At 44.9% G+C, this 26,831-nt stretch overlaps 5 protein-coding genes across 6 annotated transcripts in view; 2 read left to right on the forward strand and 3 right to left on the reverse strand.

Annotated features, from left to right (window-relative positions):
- Positions 1-14,861, reverse strand: part of LOC117144574 (ankyrin repeat domain-containing protein 50) — a 27,010-nt gene extending 12,149 nt beyond the window's left edge. Inside the window, exon 1 of the mRNA XM_033309827.1 lies at positions 14,121-14,861. The gene's annotated coding sequence lies outside the window, so the exon portion shown is untranslated. The remainder of the gene's footprint in view (positions 1-14,120) is intronic.
- Positions 14,862-15,427: 566 nt separating this feature from the next.
- LOC117145695 lies at positions 15,428-16,242 on the forward strand. The gene is made up of 2 exons (XM_033311436.1): positions 15,428-15,805; positions 15,866-16,242. The coding sequence occupies exons 1-2, from the start codon at positions 15,428-15,430 to the stop codon at positions 16,022-16,024; spliced, it is 537 nt and encodes a 178-aa protein (XP_033167327.1). The 3' UTR covers positions 16,025-16,242.
- Positions 16,243-16,306: 64 nt separating this feature from the next.
- On the forward strand, positions 16,307-19,241 carry LOC117145631. Of its 2 annotated transcripts, XM_033311351.1 has the most exons (4): positions 16,307-16,479; positions 16,556-17,471; positions 17,532-17,826; positions 17,886-19,241. In XM_033311351.1, the coding sequence occupies exons 2-4, from the start codon at positions 16,993-16,995 to the stop codon at positions 19,137-19,139; spliced, it is 2,028 nt and encodes a 675-aa protein (XP_033167242.1). In that variant the 5' UTR covers positions 16,307-16,479; positions 16,556-16,992; the 3' UTR covers positions 19,140-19,241. The 2 variants fall into 2 exon arrangements, with proteins under 2 accessions (XP_033167242.1, XP_033167241.1); XM_033311350.1 differs by having other exon boundaries at positions 16,307-17,471.
- An 837-nt stretch (positions 19,242-20,078) lies between these two features.
- On the reverse strand, positions 20,079-21,309 carry LOC117145704. Its single transcript, XM_033311449.1, has 3 exons — positions 21,261-21,309; positions 20,753-21,148; positions 20,079-20,689 (listed from the first exon to the last, which is right to left on the reverse strand). Exons 1-3 carry the CDS (start codon positions 21,307-21,309, stop codon positions 20,079-20,081), a joined length of 1,056 nt encoding a protein of 351 aa, XP_033167340.1.
- Positions 21,310-23,080: 1,771 nt separating this feature from the next.
- LOC117145400 lies at positions 23,081-24,250 on the reverse strand. Its single transcript, XM_033311038.1, has 3 exons — positions 24,208-24,250; positions 23,758-24,150; positions 23,081-23,685 (listed from the first exon to the last, which is right to left on the reverse strand). Exons 1-3 carry the CDS (start codon positions 24,248-24,250, stop codon positions 23,081-23,083), a joined length of 1,041 nt encoding a protein of 346 aa, XP_033166929.1.
- Between the last annotated feature and the right edge of the window lie 2,581 nt (positions 24,251-26,831).

The following is a 26,831-nucleotide window of genomic DNA, read 5'->3' on the forward strand; positions in this document are numbered from 1 at the left end:
CAATCCAACTTCCTGCCATGCATTTTTCAACACTCTCCGGGGAAACACAATTTCGTGGAAAACGCAAGAGTTCATCTTAAGTGCCGAAAAAAGAACAGGGCGTGCAGCTTTTTGCACGATTTGCAAAGTTTTAATGCATTTATTTAAGTTGAAAAAGTAATTCTGCTGAGCACTGTAAGATGAACTGAAAACGCCCACTTTTCTTTTATTCCAGCAGCTTTCTTCTCTATGAAAGGGCTGTTTTAAGGCTCAAAACTGGCAGTTGGCCAAGGCAAAGTCAGGCAATTGTTTTTAAGACAAAGTGCGTAGCAATTATATTCTCAAGCAATATGAATTATTCGAGTCATGCATTTCTAACGACTGAAATCGCATTTGTTTTCTATTCGTTTTCTGTTATCAGGCAGCTGCATTGTATCTGCACATTGAAAAGCTGGCCCCTGGCATCGCTCCTCTGGTTTATCTGTGTCAACTGCCTTGTTCGCTGTCTGTTTTGCCCAGAGCAAGCATATTGACATCGTTTTTTGACAAACACTATATGCCCCCGATATCACCTTTTCATACCGGCCACACCCATTCACCCATCCTGACACCCCGCCTCCTTGACGCCTGTTCTCCGCCCGGAAAATGCAGGCACACGCACTTGCCTCTTGGCATTTCCGCCGCCTCCACTCTGCCCTTTGCTCCACAGTTTCCCAGTTTCCGCTCCCTGGTTTCGGCCATGTTTCTCTGTTTGTCTTTCAATAACTGCGAGCTGGGTAGTCTTGTGTAAATGTCATCAGAAGCACTGGGAGAATCAGATTCTATACAGTTTTTTTTCTAACAATATCCTTTCGATTAAAAAAATGTATTCATTGGGTAAAATGTTATATTCAATTTTTTGTTTGAGCTAGCAGCTTGGTGTAATAAAGTTTGATAGTAAGCTTCCAATGTAATCAATGGGTCATCAGCCACACTGTGAAAACTAATGACCAAGTTTAGAAATTACAGCCCGAACAGAATATCCAAAATAATACATTTTGGGTTTTTTTCAGTGTAATGCCAAAACCTGCCAAAGAAGTGGGAAAAAGTTGTTGGATTTGGGTTATGTTCCATGTGTGCCGAGTAGCATTTAATCAAATTAATACACACACAGGCAGACGCAACTGGGACAGAAGGACCCGAATGTCCTGACAGCTGCCTGACATTTTACAACCTTGTCCTTTCCGCCGTTTATTGATGAATGAGCAGGAGTGGCTGTGGGCTGGCAGCGAATTAAAGGGAAACGAAGAAAATGAAGTAGTGGTGGTGCTGGAGGGCATGAATACAAAATTTAATTCATGGCCTCTTTTTGTGTAAACTTTAAGGGAACTTGTCCTCCCCATTCGAGACGGCGTGTTCCCCCAGTTGCCTTTCATTACTCTGACTTGCAATCTAATTGAACTGAATACGGAAAGCTGACACAATGTCTGAAAGGATGAAAGGCCATTGGCAAGTAGCTTTTTCGGTTCTGGCCAAAGAAAATGGAATTAATTCGATCGGAGGAGCAGCAGTGCATATCCATGTCCGAGGACTCTTTCTCCATTGCCCAGACAGAAGTTCGGTTCAATTAAAGTGAAAACCTGGAGCACGTCGTCGTTGTCTGGCATCCTAAGCTCAGGTTTAATTAATGTTGCTGCTGATTACAAAGGGACAAAAAGTAGGGAGCAGAAGGTCCAAGTCGCTCCTAAGTATGCAGTAACAAATGTCCCTCGTTTTGGCATTGATTCACCCACGTTGTCGCCCTTGTCGCTCGCTGGCTTTTCTCCAAAGGGAAAAGGAAAATCAGAAAAGCGCGCAGAAAATGGGAAATATGTGGGCGGTGCGTGTGCAGTTTGGGTCAGCTTAATGTCGCTTAATTGCGGCATTTCCGCCGGTCAAGTGCAAGAACGCACATCAGCGCAAATAAACTTGACATTAAGTGAGCTGCCCGTCTGGATTATATGCGAATAACCTCAACCTAGACCAAAGTCACTAAGTGACAACTGGTGAGCACTTATGAACATGAAGTGCAATCAATGTGATAACAGTTATTGACACAATATGTTCTGCCACTCGTTGTTTAAATTTATTGGGCAGATTAAGTTTAAACGTTCAACTGAAAGTTAATTGAGCCAAAAAGGAGATAGAATTAGATTTAAATGCGTATTTAGAGATGGTTAGTCCAATTAGTCGATTAAATTGCATTTTGAATGCTCCACAAAACTACCTGTATACAAATAAGTAATTCAATTAAATAATTGATTGGCTCAGATTGTATACACAAAACATTAACCACTCGATTATGGAAAAGTGATACAAATATCTGCCCTAATTAGGGAAAAATCAATAAACCAAAACTCGTGCCCCCATCAACGGGTGCTTATTAATGATCATCCACGGCGGATTGCCCTAATGAGGCATGTAATCATGGAGTGGCTTCAATTTGGACCAGCGATGTGTTAACCAGCCTAATCCATCTCCGCCTCCTTGGCTATCTTCCCAACTTATGGGCTAAGAGAACTTTCGTGATGGATGACGCTAATTCCGGTGAGGCAGGTGGCAGCAGCATCATCAGGTGTGCGGGTTGCTAATCAAAATCAACAACACCCAAATGAACAACGCACGCCGAGGAACTCTGAAGTCCACGCCCCAACTCTTCTGTTACAGTTTTCAATTTTCCGGGCAAGTTTAGATTATATTTTGTTGCTTCCTCTGGAAAGCGTAAATTGAATCAGAACTGGAGATTTTCCAGAATGCACAAAGCAGAGGAAAAGGCTTAAACGGATTGAGGTTTCTGACATGCTCTGGCTATGAAGTTCGGATTTTGTGCTGTTTTTCCGACTGCAAAATGTCTATCCTGTTTGCTATTAGTTTAAAGTCATTTGCCAATAGCGTGAGGCTTCTGTACTTGAGTGATGTTTAAATATTTATCAGCCCTGACTAAGTGATGGAATAAGGATTTCGGACAGGCTGGTAATAAAGCTGTTTAGTTGAGAAGTTTATTGAATAAATATTTGCCGTATGCCATTTTGGAATTCTGTTTTCCGGGAAGTTGCCACAGTTATGACCTTGTGCACGGCTCAGTTCGCGGTACCAGCGCGATATGCGATAACAACAAAAGCGGATCGCATAAATTACAACGCTCCTCCATTAGCATGTAAATGCAGCCGGCAGCGCCACCACCGCACCACCAGCCACGCCCCCAACCACTCGGTGGTACCGTGCCCCACGCAAAAAGTGGATGCGACGACAGTGACAATGCTCGTATTTAACTCCTCACATTGCATATTTTATTTAATTTATTGCCGCACATATTGTGATGGCAATGCATGTGGAAGTCGGGGCACGTGTTTAAGCTTTGGGGTCTGGAGCCCCGTCAAAACCCGGGAAAGCTTAGATTGCGCTACATAGGAATATAGGAATTGTGTCAGTTGAACAGTTGGGCATGGTCATGGCGGGAATCGCATGTCCGGCGCGTGTTGTTGTCGCACTTGAGATACATTTCGAGCGGGGCAAGAAACGCAAGCCAAACTGAGGGTAAACACAGGGGTAAAATAAATTACAGAGCGAAAAAATTATGCATTTCCAGAAAATTGCAGAGCGGCGTAAAGAAAAATATAGCAAGGAAAATTTAAGTAAAATTAAATTCTTATTAGAAACAAAATGGTTACACCTAAGAATGTTCTTATTGAAGGCTTAAAACTGATAATATGTTTAGTTATACACGAATTCAATCGCTAATAATCGCTAATTTAGTTGAGTGTACATTTCTGTCATCCCTGAACAGACGAGTACAAATTAGGCGACATATATACAATGTTTTGCCACTGTTCGGCCTCCGAGTTTTAGTTTATTTTTTATGGTTTCGTTAGCCGGCCACATATTTCAAAGAAACGACAGCCGTGGGAGCCATGCAAATGCCGCCATCCGAAGTGCGCCAATTGGTCACTTGATACACATTTCGACTGCCGGTCATACCCGTTTGTTTGCCAGCACAATTGCATTTTCAGCCCGACTCTTGTTGTTTTTTCCGCACTTGGTCGGCAGATGTTATTCATGGCTTTTGGCTAATTAATGCGAGTAAGGAGCAAATGAAAATGCTGTTTAGCCACTGCCACTTGCAGCTGTCTCTTAAAACCCATCAAAACTACTTTTTTTTCTTAGGCCTACGCTGTCTTCTCGGCCATGGGCAGTTGGTCCGGAATCCCGAAGTTGCTGGCCAGCACTTTGCATAATGCGAAAAACCAAGTCTCGACGATGGCTTTCAGTTGTTTTCCGTGTCGCCGGCGAATGTGGGTTAAATGCTTTTTGCGGCTGCTGACCGCAGCTCGGAGCGCCAGTTGAGAGTCTTTTCTGCCTTTGTTTGCCCGCTGAAAATTTTCATTTGCCGCAAAAGTTTTTCATTTAATTTAATTGAAACACACTCAACAAATTGCAAATGCACTACGGAAAATGAAAGAAAATTGCGGTGGTCCGGGTAATAAACTAAAAATAAAGTCAATTATTACGCAATTAAGAGCAGTTGACTCTCTGCGGTGGCACCAAATGCTATTGAGATTGCGAGTGGCGCCCGCGTGGGTGGTTTCGTTGGGTTCAATTGGCGAGGCTAATAAGCTTTGAGAAAAATGCTTGAAATAAAAAACTGGGCTTATTTAAAGTGCCGTAATTAATCTCTGTTGTTCGCGTTGAATAGCCGACGAACCTTATCTACGCGCAGTACAAAAAGAAACCACAGAGATATCAGAATACTGCCACTTTATTATTAATTGCTGTAAACTCTGGCGGCTATGCATTCATATTCCACTGAATAAACAAAGGAAATGCATTGCCCATACGCCCTGTTGTGCGTCATAATTTTGGCTGCAAATGCGCTGCTATTCGATTTGAATCTATTTATTTGTCATTTCAATTCGACCGCAAAACGAACTCTTTTTTTGCAGCTAAGTGGGCGATAACTGGCTAACTGCAAACTGAATGGTTAAGGCCGCAAACGAGTTTGCTGCTCTCTTTGGTTTGCTGAAGAATGAAATGCCCGCGGGATGTTATGCTTGTAAATAAACTTGTTTGGTGCTAAAAACTGCTTGTAATTACAATCGAATTTCCGCCTACCAGCGAGTTGGCCAGTTAGTTGGCTTAACTATGTCAACCCGATAAGATTTGCATTTCCATCACAAAGAGACTGAACCGGAGGAGACTGACTCTCCTCCTCCTCCTCGTCTTCGTAGTCGTCGTCTCGCCTGTCACTCAATTATTTACGCTGACACTTTGTGCGGCTGGGTTTGCTGCATGGGTAATTGGCAAATCCGAACATGGTTTGCTGCATACGTGGCGTATGCGTAATGCGATCGGTGCTGGCTGCATGTTAATGCGTTGGCAAACAGCATTAACGCAAAATCCGCGCCAAGAACCGGGCAGACATGACCATAGACAACACCGCAAATACCCAAAACCCTCTCCAATTAAATGCTTTTCAATTGGCGATGCAGTAATTTGCCGATTTGGTAGTGCGATGCCAAAAGCGCCGCATTTAATTGAAGCCTATTTGGGGGCAAGTGGGGCTTGGTTAGAGCCAAAATGCAGTGGTAATATTCTCATCATTAAGCTTCCAGTTAAGTGCGCTCGCAGCGGAAATGAAAACCTCTTCGAATAATGACGAAACCCAGCAGAATTGATAAGCGCAAATAGAAGTGGAGTAAGCGCTCAAGAATGCTTCACGTTGAGTCAACAAAAAAACAAAAACAGAGGAATGACAAATGCGATTATGATGCGCACAATGAAAAGTTTCGCCCACAAAGATTCCTTCCTGATTGGCCATTGTTCTTGTTCAATTCTCAAGTAAGTTCTCAACAAACTTATTCAAAGCATTCGGCTTATCGGTTTCGGTTTTGGCCAAGAAAGGGAGAAAAGAGAGCAGAACAGAAGTCACTTGCCACAAAACAATTAGCTGAGTAGCAAGACAAAGTCGCAGTCATTGGCATTTTCCGATACGGAGGAGGCTTAAGTCCAGAGCCCCGCGAACGGCTGCTCGTACGTATATGTACATATGGGTAATACCCGTAAAACCCTGGTAAACAACTGAATGGCGCCAATGGGGGCGTGGCCAGACAACCGTAGCACCGGAATAAAAACACACGCACAGAGCAATTCATTCATGGAACTTTTCTTTTTTTGGCCAGATTGTGCCGCTCTCGTTGTTCACGCTTCATTTGGCTATTATTTTTTACCACGCTTCATTTGCCGATTTGTCTGTGCCGCTTTTGGCCTTTTGGGGCAGGGAGTGCTAATTAACAGTTGGTCCCAAATCGCATACATTAACGCTGATATATTTATTGCCATAATTGTGCGGTGCCTGGCCATACTTATATATAGATTATGGGCATTTGACTATGAGCCTCGATTGCCTCACTTCGAAAAGAAAAATATAAATAAAACTGGCCCCAGCGAAAAGTAATGAGTGAACAATTCGAGCTTTGTGTTTGCTTTGGAATTAGCGAAGTGGAAATTTTTTTGTTGCCACCGATTGCACAATGCTCAGTTAAAGCCTTTGGATATTTTAGCAAAATTGCGGCCAGATTTTAATGGTGATTCTCTCCAGCGGTCAGGACACGGCTTCTAGGTAATGAACACAAATGTTCCAAGCAAGCAGAGAACAACTTTATTGGGGAAATGGCAGTGGCAATAAAACAAAGCAATTAAAATGGCCTCCCGGAACTGGCAGACGTATATGGGTCAGGCTGGCAAAAGTTTCGGCCACTTGTCGGCCAACTCGAGCAGTGAAAGGCCAATACAATGCCAATCGGCAAACTGAAGTGGCAGCTCGGCTAATGCAGCCGGGGATGGGAAGTGTGTGCTCCAGCACTCTAAACTTTTGGCTTAGTCCACACAATGGGGTTGTGTAAAAACACAAACTGCACAGGGCTGGCTGACAGGCTCTTTTTCCCACTTGCCCCGTTCGAAATGCCACACTGCAAATTATATTGTTAATATGCAGTAAATGGGCGGAAGATTTCAGCAGAATGAGTCAGCGCAGCGCCGTTTACGTAAGGATTTCTCCGGTTTACTGTCAACATCTTTCCCTTCCTTGTTTCTGTTGTTTAGTACTCATTCATCCGCCGACTGGAGCCGTAAATTAAACAACATTTCTGTCACTTGACTTGGGTATTCATTCATTAATCAGGCCTTACCCTGTCTATAGAAATTGAAATTGTCGCTGCTACACAATAAAGCTAAATGGAAATCCAAGAGATAGCAAGTTGGACACTTTGGCTGGATGGAGGATGGCTGGGGAGGGGTGGCTGAGTGGGCGAGACCACCCACACACACACGCACAGATGGCAAACACTTTCCATTGCGTAAATTGCCTGGGCGCCCATCGAAACGTGCCATTTGAGCTCTGCCATCGATGATAAATGTTCGCTGCATGTTGCACAAGTCTTTGCAATCGGCTATCAAAGATGGACTCTGGGATATGTGAAGAGGGGCGGGGCATGCTACAAAGCAACCCATTAAAAGCCAACACCCTTTAAAGCCAAAAGCATTTGGTTCTTAACTTCCACGATCGGAAGAGAACCATAAAACTGACTTACATATCGGGCCACATCTAAAATTGATGTCATATTTCATTACAACTTTAGCTTTCCTCTAAAAATAAGTAATAAATATATGTTGTTAGCTTGCCGTTTAATTTAACAATTTAATTTAACTTAAATTCGAAAGCATTCGAATTTCTACGGGTGAAAGGGTAAATTGCTGATCATAATAAATGAAGTTGGTAAAAGTTGTACTGCACAAAACACAGCAACAATATGAATCATCATTCATAAGGCAGTTATGGCTTTTCTCTATTCCCGTGCTTGCTTGGGCGCCAAACGAATTAAGCAAATAGCTGAATTTATGAATATTTAGCCAAAGCTCTAAATAGACCCGCATTACGAGCATTTTCGCTTTCACCTCACGCCTTCTGCGGCAGACACGAAATCCCTGACCTTTGCGGCTGCCGCTGGCTCCTCTCATCCTGCCCCCAAAGCTCCTCACACCACCCCTAGTTAATTACAGCCCGCGATCTCTGGATTTTCCGGGCCCCCCTGCCGCGAGCCACCCACCCACCTTTGGCAGCTCACAAAAGGCCCCATGGAATTTTCTTTCTGGCAGCACGGGCTTCGTTAGCAGGTGGCTGTCAAATTTAGGTCAGGCACTAAGTGCAAGTGAGTGTTATGTAAATTATGGTGCGCTGCTTAAAAGGACCTGCAAGGTCCGCCCATGCCATCCGTCTGTCCGTCGTCCCAGTTTAATTTTGAGAAGTATTGCGCTGCCGTGTTGTGTGTTTGTTTGCATTCATCTTGTGAGCAAATGGAAAACTAACTGAGAACTGAAACGCTAACACCACTCCCATTTGTCAGGCCGTTAGTTAAACTGAACGGCACTTGCTGGCGGCCCTCTCTACACTTCTATACTTCTAGACTTCTATACTTCCTCACTTTTTTGCCCCTTTTTTTTAATTTAGCCATCGCTGTTGGCAGCTGACAAAGCGGCAATGTGTGTGGATGTATGCATGTGGCGCGTGGTTTGGGGCACTGGGGAGCTGCGAACGAGTGATGGAGCGAGCTGCCACCACGCGCAGCAGCATGGAAGTCTTAGAAGAAATGTTATTCCACTCGCTGGCGACCGCAGATTATATCATAACACATGCCCCATGGTATCCCCACATATCCCATATCCCATAGCCCACTTTATCCCCACTTTATGCAGCGGATCGGCCAATGACCATGGCGAAGTGCTGCTCTAAAGCAGAACGTAAATAAAGCACAAAAACAAGAGGAGCCGCATAAAAGTGCTCATACCAACAGTTGCCGACAAAACAATAGGAAACACCATATATATATCGTACTATTTTCATTAGCTTTGACAATACTACCTCAAAATACCTTTATAAAGTCTGAAGAGGCAGTCGGCTTATAAATATATAATTATTTCAAGTTCAGTTCAGTCAAACGTACATTATTAAATAACTTAATATGTTAGAAAAGTAAGAAAGATTAAAGGATTCCTACAGCTGGACCAAACTTTTGTCGAAGTAACGAAAGTTCTTTGGAACTCTGTACCCTTTACATTACATTATCTGACCCCCTGGAAACTCGAACTTTTTGAGAGTTTTTAAAGCAAAGAAGTGCTAACTTTACAGTGCTATTATTCTGGCGCTCATTGTGTTGATATATATAGCCCCAGGCCCGGCACTTTCACCCCCTTTCCTCGAATCACAACGCACAGGAAGGGAAGGCGCACACAAGTCAACAATCTCATAATCAGTTGAATTACAAAAGGCAAAGCCAGCAAATACTGGGGGGAAACGAACCGCTTGTCTTTATGGCAATTTCACTTAATGAGTCGGGCCTGTGGGGCAGACAATCGATAGACACATGGCCTGCAAGTTGCAACAATTTAACACGCCAATAAAACGCAATAACCAAATTTATCTGATTCTGGAGCAAAGGCCAAAAGGGCAAATGACGCCATGGGCGTGGCATTGTGACGCAACATGGGCGTCGTCGTCATCGTCATAATCTCATGATCGTCATGTCAAACAAAAGGCAGGAAACCAACCAACCGCCTGCCGGCTTACAATTACAATTGCTGACCCATTTCAGAGGTGAGCTGGGGTGATCCAAGCCGAACCGAGCCGAGCCGACCGAAAACCGTTTGGCCAATGCAATGAATTAATTATTCCCACTGTCATGTGCAGTTTCTCTTTCCCCCTTGGGTGCGTCGAGTCCAGTCCAGCGTTTTGGGCCAAAAATAACAAGCTACACACACTTGACGCCGGAAAAAATATCTCTCAACGAGTTGGGCCTTTGAACTATTTGTCATGGGTTTTTTTTTCGATTTATTTTCCTGCCCGGCTGCATTGGCCACAAAAATAGCCGTGTGCACAAATCTCATTTTTGGGAGTTGCGCCGTGTGCTCCATTTGCTGCACAGAACTGAAGGGAAAAGGCCGAAGCTTAGATGCCCTTTTGATTTTGTATAGAGCACGGGATAAATGTGGATCTATTTCACGACAAAAAAATCCCCCTTTTCAGCTCTTAATCAAAGGGTTCTCAGCATTTAATCTTAAGATTCGTGATATTCGTTGGGACCTGACTAAAATAGAAACAAAACGAAACTTTGAGGATTAGTATGAGCTATAATTTATTTTCTACAAATTTATTTGGCTGCCAAATCATTTTTAGCTTCAACCCCAGATACCCAAAAGTCAGATAATTAATACAATATTATTGTAATGACTAATTTTAGCAGCTCTTCGCAATCCGCTTGATTCTCAGACGCGTTTGATCGTTTGATTTCCCCAATAAATTCCCATTCCGTGTGATTAATCAATGACCAAATCTGCTGCCCTGGGAAAACAAACTGCACGCGAGCATCGTTCTACCCCAAAAAAATGAAAAAGTGTAAGAGTTGCTGGATGAGAACGTAAATCTCAGGGGTCCCAGCTGGCTGCCCGATCAAATGCAAGCGGCTGCGGCTTTTCTCGCTGGGCCCCTGGATGCCTTCCAAAAAAATGGGAAAAAATTCGTTTATTGGAGAGGAGAAAATTTAATGCGGTCACTGGCTTTTTGACATGCCGCAAACTATTTTCAAATGTGCTCGCCGACGGAGTCGCATTGCTATTTCCTACAGAGTATTCATTTCGCTTTGGTCAGCGCATTGGGAGTTCGCTTTTTTTTTTTTGTTATTTTTAGCGCCGGCTAGAGTGAAGTGTGCCCGGTCCGTGGAGCATCCTTCAACGTTTCTTATGTAAATTTCCCGTCGATTTTGTGTTATTTTTTGCTTTTTGTTTTCTGTTTTTTGTTTGCCATGCCGGCAGATGACGATGGGGATGGCGATGATGATGTTGTCGGTTTGTTAGAGTGCGGCTGCTCGGGGGCCAGTTGGAAACTAATAAAACGTCAAAGCAATTTTGACAACATGCAACTTGGAGATCTCGAGGAGGCAAAAGGCCCAGAAACACACAAAAACCCACACAAATCTTCGGTTTGAGTTGGAACAGCCTGTGAATGCTCCTCCTCTCCGCAAGGCGAAAAGTTACTTCGTAAGTTTTTCATCTTTTGCTAGTTTTTCTTTTCGCAATGCTGCTTTCATTTCGCCATATTTCTGCTGGCCCTGTTTGGTTTGGGTTAGGGGCCACTGTCTGCAGGGGATCCAGAGAGCAACGCGACTTGGGACGGGGTTAAAGTTATCTAGCTGGCATATCAGCCATAAAACCGAGCATTAAAGCCGTGTGAAAATTGCGGCTCAAGTGCTAGACTTTGTGTAACAAGATATATGCTAGATTAAAGGGTCGAGGAGCTGTTCTTGGGGTGATAAGCGTTCTTTGTTTATAGAGTTGTCAAGTGCTCATAAAAATCGAGGTGCTCGATTCGACCCTACTCCGACTACCTGCCGGGCAGAATTGGACACGCCCGTTTTCGGGTAACATGGGTTAAGTGCGGCGTCATTAGCACACACCCGCACAGTGGGACAAGAGCGGGATTTGCCGGAACCTCAGCGTGTTGCCGGCACATAAACAATACACTCTGCTACAAGGTTGCGCGACAGTCAAACACAAACAGCTTTATGGCCGATCATGGGAGGCGCTTCACACTCCTCGGCGCATCTCACGTTGAATGGGAATGACTCAGTTCCTGACCGTACACTCAAAAAAAAACAAGTCTTTGTATCCTTTACAAAGTTGTCTGTGATTGAAACTTAAGGACCCAAGATAAGAGGGCATTTAAGAAACTTCCAATAACAAATAAATATTGTAAAGGAAAGCCATTTCAAATATTGTTTTCAGTGTATCCTCTGCGCTTGTCGTGGAGTGCGTGAGTTCGGAACATTAACTGCCAAGGACCTTTCATTTCCCCGTCATTCTGCTGAATGGGAAAAAGTCGCCTAATAAAATTATAAATTTATTTGGACATCAAATGCCGCCCACAAGAATCGTTCCAAAATAATTTCTCTTTTCTGCGGCCACTTGCAAATGTGTCTCAATTCAATTAATTTGTGCTGGGATCTGGGATCCAAAGTGTTGGGCTCTAAAGTGGGCCCCAGTCAGTAGGCAGTTTGGCCGCAGGACCTGCTGCGTTGTTAAATTTTAATACTGCGGTTTATGTGCTCGAGGTTTTGGGCAAATTAAATTTTAATTGCTTGTGGTCCGCCCAAATTGGCAGTCAGCGGCGGTTTGGTGTGCTGTTTGGTCTGCTGGGTTTACTAGGCATCCAGTATTTATCAGACCATTCATTTCTTCTATGCGATTCCGACAATAACACGAAAATACAGCCGAAAACTTTGCCAAAAGCTTGACAAAAGGGCAACGAACCGTGCGCCGGCCCGGGCGAGCCAAAAGGGAAAATGTGCTGGAAAAATCGGAGAGCGCGAGCAGAAAATTATGAAAAATACCCGCTGAAAATACGAGCATTTTCCCGGCCGCCGCAAATGCAAATTCATGAAAAGACCAAGGCAAAGCCGACTTTGCTCTTGAGCTTGAAAAAGGCGCAGACGGGAGCGACGGTTCCAAATGGAAATGGAAATGGGTGTTCAAATGGCCATGGAGCTGGGAACTCTGGGAATGGTTATTCTGCAGCTCGGGATCTCTGGAGTGGCGGTGTCAGACGGACTGCTGACGGTTCAGTTGAGTAGTGTGTCTGGGCCGGGTCTAACAATTACGTCAATGGCGCAAATGTCGAAAAATGTAACAAACAAAAAACCCGTTAAGCGCAGAATGCCATCGCAATTTACAGCAGACTCATCGTCGGGATCTTTGTCATGGCATTTGATACACTCCGAACCGAATGGGTCACTTAGCTGGAACGCACTCTAGGCATGAGCTTATGCAATATAATACTACCTGTTTCTAATTTGTTGGCTTTGGTACTTTCTATTCTAGCTTTTACAATCATCTGTTATACTGTTTAATCTATAGAATACTGTAATACATTATGTGAATGTATAACTACGAACTGAAATAGGGTATTACTTTTACAGTTTATAGCCAGCACATTCAGCTTGCCCCTCTCCATGGTTTTCCCTTCTGATTCATTGCAGATTCTAGTGAAACTTTAGTGCAATTGTTTTTTGCGTTTTGTGTGTTGTTTGGTTGTTTGCTGATGATGGCGATGGCAGCCAGTGAACTGGGCAGACGATGCGTCTGCTGACTGTTGCCTTTTGGCGCTTTGCCTCTGCTCTCTCTGATTAACTCATTCATACATTCTGGCTTTCCAGAGAAAAAAAATCAAGTGTGTAGGGAAGGGGGAAGGGGGTAGTGCTGGAGGATTCGAGTGGGTGTGGCATTGTTGAAAGCCTCCCACTTCTGCGCCCAGCCCTTGATTATGATTATTTTCATTTCAAAAAGTTGGCGGCGCAGAAAAAACCGCAGCCCAAGCACAATTCTCTGTGTAGTTGGGCCAAATATTTAAAGTGCGCCGCGAGTTGGTGTAGTATTGCTAACCAAAACACACGCACACCAACAAAGGAGCACCAACACTCACGCGATTTGTGTACCCTTTGTACAGTGGTACCTTTGTAACCCGAGCTGTTTTGAGATAAAGTAAGAAATAATCTGATTTTACTATGTTGAGAACTGAGAAATAATTTCCGAATATGGATTATCCAATTACAAATTTTAAAACAATTTTCTTTTCTAATGTTTCTTGAAAACGAAATTGTTTTTCTAAATATATACTGATCTCAGGATGTATCTTCAAATGCGAAGGAGTATCTAGTGGATACGATCTAAAGTTGTAAGACGACTGTTTTTTTGCTCTTCTTTGTGAGGTTCCACTGTGGCTGGTGTGCGGTTTCTGTTGTTTCTGCTGTTACTTGGCTCGTTTAACTTTGAGCAGTTCTGAATCGCAGCAGCCGGCATGCCGGTTTTTTTTCATTCTTTTTTTCCCTACTGCAACTTTAATTGGACATGGGTTGTAGCTGTTGTTGTCGCCGCTGCTGGCGTTGGCAAACGTGTTTTATTATTTTGGTTAAATTTGGCATTCGTTTCCTACGCGGCTTGCAGCGAGGTCAACTCATCAGTTTGTTATCGTTAGGTGCGAAAGAGTTTTGGGTAACAAAATTTAAACAACTTTATTTACTCACCTCCTGGCTGGTGGCCTATGACCTTAGGGAGCAGGGGGTGGTGATAGTGGTGGTGGTGGAAAGGACATCCCCTTTCGCACTGCTTGTTGTTGGTGCAAAATCGAAGCAAATTAAACGATAATTTGTTGTGAGCAAAGTAACACGCACACACACAAGCGCACACGCGAACGCACTGCACACAGATACACCAAACACTCCCGCTCTCTTTCTCTCCTCTCTCACTTTGTGTATTTTGTTTGTTCTGGCTTTGCTTTGGTTTTGCTTTTCTTCTGCTTATGCTTCTGACTCTGCTTTTACTTGGCGATGCAAGCAGCGCGACGTTGCAACATCGTTCACATTTCACATTTCCCCCAGCTGAATGCACTTTTATCTCGCTTTTGTTGCACTTCCTCTCTTGTTTTGACTGCGGCAGATGCGGCTCCGCCTTCTGCTTCTTCTTCTGCCACTGCTTATCCTGTTTGTGCTCCCCCCTCCCTCTTGACCAATCGTCGCGTCTTCTTCACACAGCTATCCTGCGTGGGCAAGGATGTCTTGCGCTGCGTTTTCCCTTCCGTTTCGATTGCAGATCCCTTTCGGAGGAAAGATTCGATCACACACATTTAACTCGGTATTTTCACGGCGATTCCGTTTGCGTCCCACACTCGACGCGATTTATTTTTCTCAATTTTTTCGACGGCCCAGCCGCATTTTACCATTTCAAGAACCAATCGAATCGAAACGCGCAGGGTGTTTGCTGCAGTTAATACGAAAATCCCCCAAATGCGCAACTGAATGCCCTAAAAAATCCAGATATTCTCCCGAGCTCACAATTGCGTTCGCAGTGTATTCATACTACCGCGAGCTATCGATAGCCGTTCACACTGGGCCACTAAGCAAGATGTCACAATTCTTCATTTAGGTTCAAAATCCAATATGCTCGATAAATGCAAAGAAAAATATAACTAACCCGGGTTGCGATCATATTATAAATAGTCTCCTGTGCAAACAGTGCTTTATGGTTGGGGTGACGAACTCCGCTAGGCGAAGGGCAACACGGCTAAGGTGGTTTCATTCGCTGTTTGAAAAAGGTAAGTTATGTTATTTTGAATCTTATAAATCTTGCTTCTCTTTGTTAAAAAACATTAAAGATCTTATTAAAGACAAAATATTTGGTTAATTAAAAACGGAATGTAAAAATTAAACACCGTTTAGATCGCCTGATGTACAAAGCTTACAACCAAGCTAGCAATACTAATGGATTTTTGATTATATATCTAAATAGTCGCGACAGCAATTTTTGTAATTAGTACATTGTGAGCTTCAACGATATGAACATCCCACTTATGGTTGCTCTGATGTGGGTTTTCGGTGCTCTGGTACACGGAATACCCACAACTCGACACACAAACATAAAGTGCGAGGATCGGGATAAATCCTTTGGTGAAATAAAAGAGTGTCGATTGAAAGTCCTGGGTCGGGGAATTATTGGAGCTAACGTTTACTATAAAGTAAAGAAGCTACCAGTGAAGACGGTACATGTCAATTTCAGTGTGTGGAAAAGATTGTCCGGCTACCATCCATATCTATTTAACACTACCGTGGATCTTTGCCACATCATAAAGCACCCGAATCCGTCAAATGTATTCTTCTACTTTTATGGGGCACTACGGCCCTTCATCAATGCTAATCACTCTTGTCCGTTTAACGTAAGTTAAGTTTCGAAAATTTTCCTTCAATGGGTTTCTTCTAATTTTTCTATCTCACAGCACGACATCATACTCAAGAATTTCATTTTGGATGACAAGATGTTCACAATTGTTCCAGTCCCCAGGGGTAACTACATGTTCGTAATAAAAATTATGGCTAACGACGCTTGGAGGGCGACTGTTTTTTCGTATTTGGACATTAATGTTGACAAATTGTAGATTTTGTATTAATATTAATTTTTTGTATATGTGTCTACAGTCAAACCAAGTTTTCCCAATGTTTCCCGTTTTAGCAATGACACAATCCATTTGACTAACAACGTGTAAAATTAAATTCTAGCAACGCCGCTTTAATTTCAAGCAGTGAATGTAAAATATTGTACAGAAGCATATCGTTTAAGTCACAAAGTTCTTGTGTGCTGAAAGCGTAGTTAAGATAGTGTAAAATATTAAATATATTCGCTTGTAGTTGGCCGAGTCTCGTAGGCATGGTGTCGCCATCTAGGAGTGAGTTTGTTGTGGAAGATGTGGAGGCATTAATCTTACCATAGGTTCCCGTCAGCTTTATCTGCCGATCCACACTCGATCAACTTGGGGTTACCGCCAGTTGTGTCTCGGCGTCACATCCAGGCGTCATAGAAGTGCAGTCGAGCCTACATCCTCGAGTGATAAAAGTAAATAGGAAAAAATAGAAAATAGGTGCAGGGATTACGTCGGCACACTTATTTTGTACATATCTCTTATTAACAGAAAGTCACGGTTTAACTACCATACGAAATTGGCGTGGAACTTGGTTAGCAGGAGAATCATCGGTGCATCGGGACGGAGTTTCCGAATGCGACTAAAAAGCTCAACATACCGTCGTTGCTTCAGTCTTTTCGCCGTTCATTTTTTCTCATCATACTCTCCAATATCTATCGATATGCCAGAAAAATAAAGAAATTTAGCGTTCTTACTTTTACTAGCAGAATAACGGGAATAGTCGGCGAACTCGACTACAGCATTAACTAAATGAATATTTCCGGAAATTAAAAGTTTTATTTTCAAAAACAATGAAACATTTTACTTTGCTTAACGGTAAAGCGATAAGAGCATATACACTGTGGTGATGGAGGAAGCTATCTAAATGGCAAGACATTCCGGCTGGTCTGAACAGTTTGTGAGTAACTATCGTGGGCTAAACAGTCATGATAACCCTAATGCGACCAATTCATAAATGGCTCTGCTTCTGCCTAATTGCAATAATCGTAATACTCGGCATTAAAACCCAAAATGCAAATACTAAATATAAGAAATTATTGGAAAAGCCCAGAGCTTCAGAAGTCACAGGATCGGATGACTCCAATTCCGACTTCCTTCCTGCTGAAGTAGATCGAAAAGTACAGGACGAAGTCCGACCCGCATATTTTGTGGAGTCCGCCAAGTGCAAGATCCCGTATGTTGATCCCTTCGCCTCAGATGCAATGGCCATTTTCCAGCCCGAGCACTTTGAGACCTGCTCCAACGAAACCGCCCTGGTTACTCCGATCTATGACATCAGTCGGCAGCTATATACACTCTTCATCAATGAGTCGTTAGCCTCCATTATTCTCAACTCCCATGGGGGGGAGTACAATTGCTATTATCAGGAGATAACGCGGGACCGTGAGCACGACAGTTATGATAAGTAATATCTGTCTTGATATGTTTCTTATGACCAACTCCCTATTAATTTCATACTTTTCAGACTGGAGCGAAAATACTTCACTCAGAACTACGAGGTGCCGGTCCATGTTCAGGGCCTGATCTTGGCCTGCCATCGTCTGGGCAACGAGTCGGATATTTTGCAGAGCGATGCGTATAACCTCATCCAATATAGGCCACCACCCAAAGGACTCTCGCTGGAACCGTCCAAAAGGAAGCCAAGTGTCCTTATGTTCGGCATAGACAGCCTTTCGCGGATCAATTTGCGTAGAACTATGCCGAAGGTCTATAAGTTCCTAACGGGGGACGGGTGGTTCGAGCAGCAAGGATACAACAAGGTGGGTAACGAAGCCGGGATTTATAGCCGAGGACTAAATATGGATTATATCATGTGTAGATAGGCGACAACACCTTTCCCAATCTGTTGGCCATTTTGACAGGCTACAATCCTGAGTCAGCCATTAAGAAGGTGTGCAACTGGCACGAAGATGGATGCCTAGATAGGACCCCTTTTATATGGCACTACTTCCGGAATGCCAGCTACCTCACAGCCTATGCTGAGGATGAGACTGGCATGAATACATTCAACTACGTGAAACCGGGCTTCCTGGAGCAGCCCACCGACTTCTACTTAAGGCCTTTTCAGAAGGCCGTTGAAGCGGGCCTGAACACCTGGAAATGCAGTGACTGCTCGATGAGGTACTGCATCGGCCGGCGGATCACGAGCAGTTACGTCTACGACATGGGCAGAAATTTTGCCAACCGTTTCGTGGATGAGCGACCCATTTGGGGTCTGTTCTGGTCAAACAGTTTCAGCCACGACAGCTTCCAGATGCCCTCGAAAATGGAGGACTATGTGCTTAAGTACCTTCTGGACTTCGAGGCCGATGGTGTGTTCGACCAGAGTATTATGGTGTTCCTCTCGGATCATGGCTCACGCTATGGCAGAATCATGTCCCTGCCCAGTGGATTCCTAGAAGAGCGTCTTCCCTCGATGTTTATCTATTTGCCGCCTTGGTTCCGAGCTCAGTATCCGGAATACGCCAGGGCCCTTGAGCTGAATCGGAATCGACTTACATCCAACTACGATCTGCACTACACCCTGAAACACATCATCGAACTGGGCGGCACTCCAGATGGTCAAACATTGCCCAAAGCGGCCGACTGTCCCAAGTGCCAATCCCTATTTTATCCCGTCGATGAGACGAGGTCGTGTGAGGATGCCGGAATACCGGAGCACTTCTGCACCTGTGTGCCTTACAAAAGACTGGATACGCAATGGGCGAAGAGCATTGCCCCCAAGGTGATCGGTCGGATCAACGAGTATCTGGCCGGCAGGAATCTGAGTGAGATTTGCTCGGAACTCACGCTCAGCTATATTCACTTGACAGAGATGAAAGTCGAGCTAGACCAGAACTTCCACGACGATGTGCCCCGTGTGGAGGTGGGCACCTATCGCACCATGTTCAAGGTGAAGCAGAACTCCGCCGACTTTCGGGCCACCGTTATCTTCAATAATGTTACAGATTCCGTAGAGGTGGATGTACCTACCATTAGTCGGTTGGACAGCTATGAAGATGATTCCACATGTGTAAAAGATAAAACCGACAAGATGTATTGCATTTGCACTTGTGATATCAAAGATGATTAAAATGTTGTACATATATTTATCTATTTCCTCCTTTACTTGCATAATAGGTGTAATAATTACATCATTGACTGCATTTTAGGGATGTCTTCCTTTTAATCATGTTACTCGGTGAAACAAGATTTACGATATTTGATAAGTTCCCCAATAGATATACAAAGTGATCCAATTTCATATATAGATTTTTCTTATCAACAAATTTCATAGAGTATTGTTTATTTTTGTTTTGGTTGCATTAGCTATAACTGAAGGTAATCTCAAATGTACTCGCAGAAACACAGATACAGATACTTCAGCGCGATCATCTTCTCAGCTGGAACTGGAGATCGAGATTAGACCTGACCAATCAAAAGTGCTCATGCTAGAGCTTTTCCTATATATCAAGCTCTCAAGGACCCAGACATTCATCAAGACGCCTCGCAGGTCATCGGTGATAAGCGGCATGGGTACCTTGCCGTGGGCTTTTTCTAGGTTCAAAGGGCGGATGGAAAGGTGGAAGCCATCCGAGCTCACCTCTGTTTCCGCTCCTTTCAGTCGGACTTATCTGCGCTTATCATCGCGTGGGTTGTTTACCTGCACAAGCGCACGTTTAATAACAAAGGAGTCGCCCTTCCTTTTCCTGCGAGCTTTCCAGCTGCATCCATTGAACTTTATGTGGCTTGCATTTTGTCAGCAGCACTCATAAAAACCTATCTAAAATTGAATCTTAGGTGCAGCAGGGAATAATAAAATAAGATTCCGCACTTGAAACCGTTCGTCGGGGCAATCTTTAAGCAGGATTTCATCATGTGATGGGGCTGAGCTTACGTGACTCAGTGGAAAAATGGTGAGGTCCTGGTAAAATCAAAATTGAAAGCAAAGTGACAAAAAGTCACTGGAATACATTAAAGCGGCGCTTTGTTTTGCTGATATGAGATATATTTATTGTCATGGCGCGTGGATTTAAAGGGCGAAAGTGGTGGCATTGCAACAGTAAGTCCATCCAGCCGCTGCCACACTCTCCAGGGCCATGGGGCAGGTGATGCTGGTGCAGAAAGCTGGAGCCGGAGGTCGAGTTCTGGCGAAGATGTTGTTCAGGGTGATAAAAACACTGTGCGGTGCATTGGAGGAGGTGCGGACCACCTTGTAGAGCCACAGCGGCATTATGTTCTTGGTGCCGGCGCCCAGAATAATGCGACGCTGGCGGCTCCGATTGTCAGGAAGGTGCAGATCACCATTAGTCCCGGTCTTGATCCTCAGCGATCCGCCGGCACTTATGCGAGTTCGAATCCACCGCTCGATGGTCTCCCAATTGCGATCGTTGATGCTCTTGAACATGGGTGCCACATTGACGTACTTGAAGGTGGCGCACATCTGGTCTCCATAGAGGTAGTCTCCCGATGGGGTCAGATGTCCCCGATTGATGATCACATCGCGTTCGTTGGGAATATACCTCTGGTTATTGCCGAAGATGGTGCGGAATGCACGGTAAATGTTGCGAGGCAGGAAGCTTTGGGTATCGGCCTCGCTGAGCACGCCGTCCCTGGAGAAATCTGCACATGGTCGTTGAGGAACTGCAACGTGGGGGAAACAAACCCATTGAATTCTTTGCTAACAATCGGAAGAAGGTAACTTACAGAAGGTCTTGTGGTACACGGAGTGGGTAGTGAACCTGGCCCGAACTCCATTGCGATCGTAGCAGGCGCGGTAGAGCTCCAAACGCCGATTGTTGATGGTATAGCCCACGGAGTACATGGTAGCTGGACAGGAGGTATCCGTAACTGCCGTGGCCGAGGCGGCCAGTGGTCTTTGGCAGCGCATTGGGAATGGCCTGCTGAAGTTGTTGTGCGTCCGCTGACAGGTCGTCTGGACAATGTCGTTAGGCTGGCAGATCATGTGGAGCACCTCGTTGGTGCGGACCCTCTGCAGACGCTTCAGTTCGTACTGGCCGGCTGCATTGCGGTTCGTAAAGATCCTATTGGTGCCCTCGATCATTGCCCTGGAGAGCGGGCAGTCCGCCTGGGACAGGAGCACTGGAATGTGAAAGTTATTAGTTATTTGCTGCATTAGGGAAGGATTCCTTACTAATGTTAATTTCATTTAGAATCACCAGGTTGTTAGTGGTTTATATCTATGTTTTCTTACCCAATCCCAGTCCAATGGCTACGATTAGGAGCAGTTGTTGCACTTCCATCGTGCTTGTTGATCAATGAGTTGAGCCACTGGTGCTTATATACCGTTTAGGCCGGCTTTTCTGGCCTGGCCCTTTGTTCTGGCCAGGCTCGTGGGCACGTGTCTGCATTCAGACAACAGACTATTTTTGGCCATAGGCATACTTCCTCTTCTTCTACTGACTTAAATGCATGAAAAAGCGATTTTATTACTTTTCGCTATTCTGGACGGCTCAGCACTCAGGCACATTTTCCACTTGGAAAATGCGTAGTAATTGGTGCATATTTTCCCTGACTGCCGATGAAATTTATTTTCGAAAGCTATTCAGTAACAGGAACTGGCTTAGAAGGAAATATATACAGTTTATGCATGGCTAAGCATAGTTGGCCATTAGTGGTGCATATGGATAGGTGTTTTATTGGGAATTTGATGGCACTTTCCTGGGAAGAGGTGTTGTGGTTAGTTAGCCAGTGATTTCCATAGATTTTTGTGACCGAAAGCAAGGTTCAACTTTTACAAAATCCATGCCAGACAGAGGCTGCATAATGGCCGTGTTTTATTCGTCTGTCAGTTGTTGTCTGGTCATTGAAATGCTTTCTGTGCCCAAATGTTTGGGAGTTGTCTAAGTGGCTATGTGTTTTAATGGCCATGTTGCGAAATGGTTAATGCTGGGTAAAGTATGCTAGGCTTTTGTCTGATTTCCGTCCGTCTGGATTTGAAGTGGGCGTAACGCAATTTCCGCTGCTTACGAGCAATTTGGCGCTATTTGGGCACTTTTAATGCATGCTCACAGGGGCGAACCGAATTATGCCATATAAAATTTGTGACTCAAATGTGAAAATGTGCGGTTGGTGTGAGGAACTCTGCCCCCATGCTTGTGTAGAATTGTAATGGTCAATAAAAATAGAAATAAAAGTAAAAGGGGCAGCAAAATCAACAAGCCGGCCACAAAACGGGGCATAAATTAAATTGTGCCGCAGTGCAGAATGGATGCATAGAAATGGTCAGAATGTGGGTGGCCGGCATGTTGGGTGGTGCAAGTGCTCAGCCCATTCACAACGCCATTGAGTTGCGTGTTTACAGCACAATTACAACTGTTAGGTTTTATGAGAGCCCAGTTGAACGCATGTCCGGGTTGCTAAATTTATTCTGCACTTTTATGAGCTCCCAGTGTCCCCGGCCCCCCAGCCCCGCGGCTCCATTATCCACCCAGGATATCCATCAGCTCCATTCCGGCAGCACACGCACAAAACAATTTCGCAGGCGTGCGTATTTAAAAGCCGCACAGACACAAACAGCCATGCCCTGCTGAATAATTTATTTAATGTCTACTTTTAGGCGCAACCCCCGGCCAAGCAATTGCCATGGCCGCCTGCCTTTATTGCACTCGCACGCATTGAAAAGCGTTTGCCCTGCGCCACAATCGCAGCTTGAATTTAAATGGGCCAAAAGCGGGCGGCAGTGGCAGTGGCGTCCCGGGGGATAAATTTATGAGAAGCCGCTGAATGACCATTAAAACTGACGTCTCGAGTCCATTCCGAATGAGCCATGAATTCGAAGTGTTCGCACGCGTTTTAAACTGCCACGCAAGCATTTACGATTTATGAAAATGAAAATTGATTTGCGACCTAAAGGCGAAATAATATACTTTTAATTTCAGTTTAAATTATCGCAAGTTTACCATGTTTGAATATACTGTTATATCAAAAACCCAGCCAGCATTAAGATCATGGTAACAAAATGACTCATATTTGTGAGGCTCGAAGGTTTTTTGTATTGAGAAAGACACCCAATTAGGGCCTGAAAGTGGCGGGGTTGCAGCAGAACGAAAAGCCAGCCCGTGCCGTGTTGGCCAATGCCACTGGGCAATTCACGGGCTGACAAAAGTTGGGAGCAGCTGGACGTTGACGGGCGTAGATGTTATTCAGGGTGAGGAAGGCCACGATGGGCTGGTTGTTGGCGTTCCGCACTATCTTGTACATCCACTGGGGCACCGGATTCCTGTTGCCACTTAGGAAGACATTCTTGGGTCCACTGGCCGATGGCAGCGAGAGTACACCCCTGGCCCCGGTGCGCACATTCACAAAGTTGTTTCCGGTCACCGAATTGCGAACGAATCGCTCGATGGTCTCCCAGTTGCCATCGTTGATGCTCTTGAACTGCGGCACTGCATTCACATACTTGAAGGTGGCGCACAATTGGTCACCAAAGAAGAAGTCAGCCGAGGCGGCCAGATGTCCGCGATTGATGATCACATCGCGGTTGTTCGGTATATAGTTCTGGTTGTTGCCAAACAACCTCCTAAAGGTGCCGTGGATATTTCGAACCGTATAGCTAGCCTCATCCGCGCCACTGATCACTCCATCAGAACTAAACTGGACACAGGGTCGGGTGATATCTGAAAATTTTTGTAAGTTTGAAATACATATCATAATTAAGATGTATCTTACACCTACGTATATATACTTACAGAAGGGCTTTCCATACACCCGGTGTTCCACGAAGATAGCCCTCACAGCTCTCGTATCGAAACAGGCGCGATAGAGCTCCAGGAACTGGTTGTTGCCCACGTTGTAGCCCACCCGGTACATGGTAGCCGGACAGCTGCGATCCTGGACCGGTGTGGTGATGGCCGCCGGAGCAGCGCGGCAGGTCATGGGCAGGGGTGGCCGGAAGGCTGCAACCCTTCCCGCCTGGCAGGTGGTGGCCACTATGTCCCGGGGATTGCACCACATCTGCAGGGTTTCTCCAACCGCCGAACTGGCAGTTCGCTTCAGGGACAGCTGGCGGTTCCGACCACGCACCATGAAGATGCGGTTGGTCCCTTCCACTTGAGCCCTGGTGAATCGGCACTGTCCATGTGCTTAAGAATATAAACTTTACATCCAGCAATTGGCGAGAACATATTTTCATTTATTACCCAAGGCACAGAATGCCAGTAGCAGAAGTAGAATTCGCAACATATCCGAAAGATTCAACTCGGCAGTTTATCGCTTGCAGGTCTATTTATATTGTTCGGAAATCGGAGAAGTGTGTGCACAACTGTTTCAAAAATATGTGCAATTCATTCTCGAATTTTATTGTTTGCATCGACTTGCACGAGCGATCCAGAATTTATTATATTATTACATCATTATTGGTTAAACTGGGTAACGAATTAAAGGTGAAAAAGTGTGGCCTACATTATCACCTGGTTGGCTTAATTACTTCCAGATCAGAGGCCCCAGGTAATATTTAAGCCGGGGGCCTCATGCGGATATTGTCAACTTTTGTGTGCATATGCTGCCATTTGCCGATTGCAAATGTGCCTGGCAGAGTAAATGAAATTAGTTATTGGCCCGATGCCACAACCTGACCAGAACCAACCGAATCACTTTCCATTTACCCAGCGCCCCATGATTTCATTATCGTTGTTTGTTCCACAAATAACATTAGTTCGGTTTGGTTTGGTTTAGCATTGATTTTGTCCATGTCCAGCTCCACGTCCACGTCCAGTGGGCAACAACAACTCGTGTTGTGGCTGAGATTGTGTTTGTTGCCTCATCTATATGGCTGCATGGCTGGAGCTATAGCTGCAGCTATAACCAGGCCAAAACGGTGTGATTTTCTGGTTTGTTTGCGGAAAGGTGCAATAGCAGTAGCCACCATAGACGGGCGTCTCGCACATCCTTGCGAATATTTCATAAATTTATATTTGCCTGCTAAATCCCTTAACGACTGTAAGCTTTTCCGTTTGTACGGTATGCAGAAATGGCGGCCAAAACTAATACATGCGCATATATAACGTCGACTTAGAGAGCCATGTATATGGGATACCTATACGTGTGTGTGTGCCGGGACGTGCAAACTTTGCATGTGTGTATCGGAATCTGCCAAGTGCCAAGGAAGCATTTTGGGCGAAAGGCACAAACATTTGACTTTTACGCGCAATTGAGCCTGAGAATCCAGGGGAATCTCCGCACGGATGGGATAGTTTGGAGTAGCTCTTAGCAGCAGATCTAGTCCTGCCATCGACGGCCCACTCAGGGCGGCTCTTATAAATATTTATAACAGCCCACTCGACACCCACTAAATTATTAAGTTAATGTGTCGCGCTATTCAAAAAAGGCATCCACCCAACCGGGGGACCAATAAAACTCCGTGACCTCAACCCCAACCCCACATAAATGTGGTTGTGTGTGACAATTTCACGCGTCCTTCATCCCAGGATCAGAGTCCTGTGTCCCGAATCGAGCGAGCGACGTGCTTGATGTTTCTGACTATAAGGGGGCAACGATTAATAAGCTCGTTAATGTTGCGCGAAATTATTGGGGAAATGGGAAAAGTTTTGCAAGTCTAAGATTTATAAATGGCTCATGTTTAGAAGTGCAATTATAAGCCCTCGAAGACATATGAGCGATGGCAAGTTAACCAAGTTAAAGACCATAAATCAGAGATGGGTCTTGGGCGTGTGCGAGAGACTTATGAAGTTTCCGTGATATCACTGGGATCAAGGCTGCTGGCTGTCCCAAAAGTGTCACGGGGCGTATACGCTATATTGCATACTCGCCGCCGCTGCTTCGTGTGGACAATACGTATACGTACGGGTGTACGGCCATACAAGTATGCATTTCGGCGTGCCACCTTTTCACTAACATTCCCGAATGCGGTCAGCGGCAGGTGCAATGTTTGGACCCTCGTTCTTCTTTGCCACTCAGCTTGACGTTTATTAAATTTTTCGACCAAACCACAGGAAGCGGAAACCAAGGATGCTGGCGGCTGGACTGAGTCCTGGCGAGAGGGGTGTGCACTTTATGCTCGGCTGGGCGGCAGCTTAAACTCTTTTATGGGCCAAGAGTCTTTAAGTTTCCACCATTGACTGCGGTCGCCTGAGCAAACACTTTCCAAGTATTTCACTTCATTTTACTGTTTTCCACCAGCCGAACACACAGGCGCTTTATTTGATTCAGAGTTCTTTTCGGGAAATATCATCATTAGGGCTTCACATGCGACGACGTTCAAAGCGAAACGGCTCCATTACATTACAGTTTGCATGGCCCCAATTTCTGGGGCAATTATTTGCTTTGTAGCCTGCCAAAAAGGCTGCCAAAAGCAGCAGACAGACAAGGCAGCAGCACATATAGCCTTCTTGCCGCTTTTACACAATTTCCTTCCGCTTTGCTTTGCGCCGGGAAAGTATTACGATGATTTGCATAATTTTAGCGCACCTACAGCAGCCGCAAAGAAGGGGCCAAAAAAGAGGCCTAAACCACGAATCCTGCAGCGCATCCTTGTGTGCTTGATACTCCGGCCCTTCAAGCTTGTTCGTTTTTTCGGCTCGTCTTTATCTGCTTTGCTTTCACGGGTCCTTTGTTGAGGTGTGGGTCTGGTTTTCAGGATGTTCGAGGGTGTTTTTCAGGGGGTAGCCTACATTTTTGTAACTGATGTGCTGCGTTGGCTCTCATTCTCTCTCTCTCTGCTCGAATCCGCTCCTTATCTTTGTGCCTGATCGAAATTGCTTTTGTGCGGTTGCCGGGGACGAAGGACTTGCCGGAGGACCTCAGC

Source organism: Drosophila mauritiana, chromosome 3R (genome assembly GCF_004382145.1).
Source record: "Drosophila mauritiana strain mau12 chromosome 3R, ASM438214v1, whole genome shotgun sequence".
In the NCBI taxonomy this organism is placed as follows: domain Eukaryota; kingdom Metazoa; phylum Arthropoda; class Insecta; order Diptera; family Drosophilidae; genus Drosophila; species Drosophila mauritiana.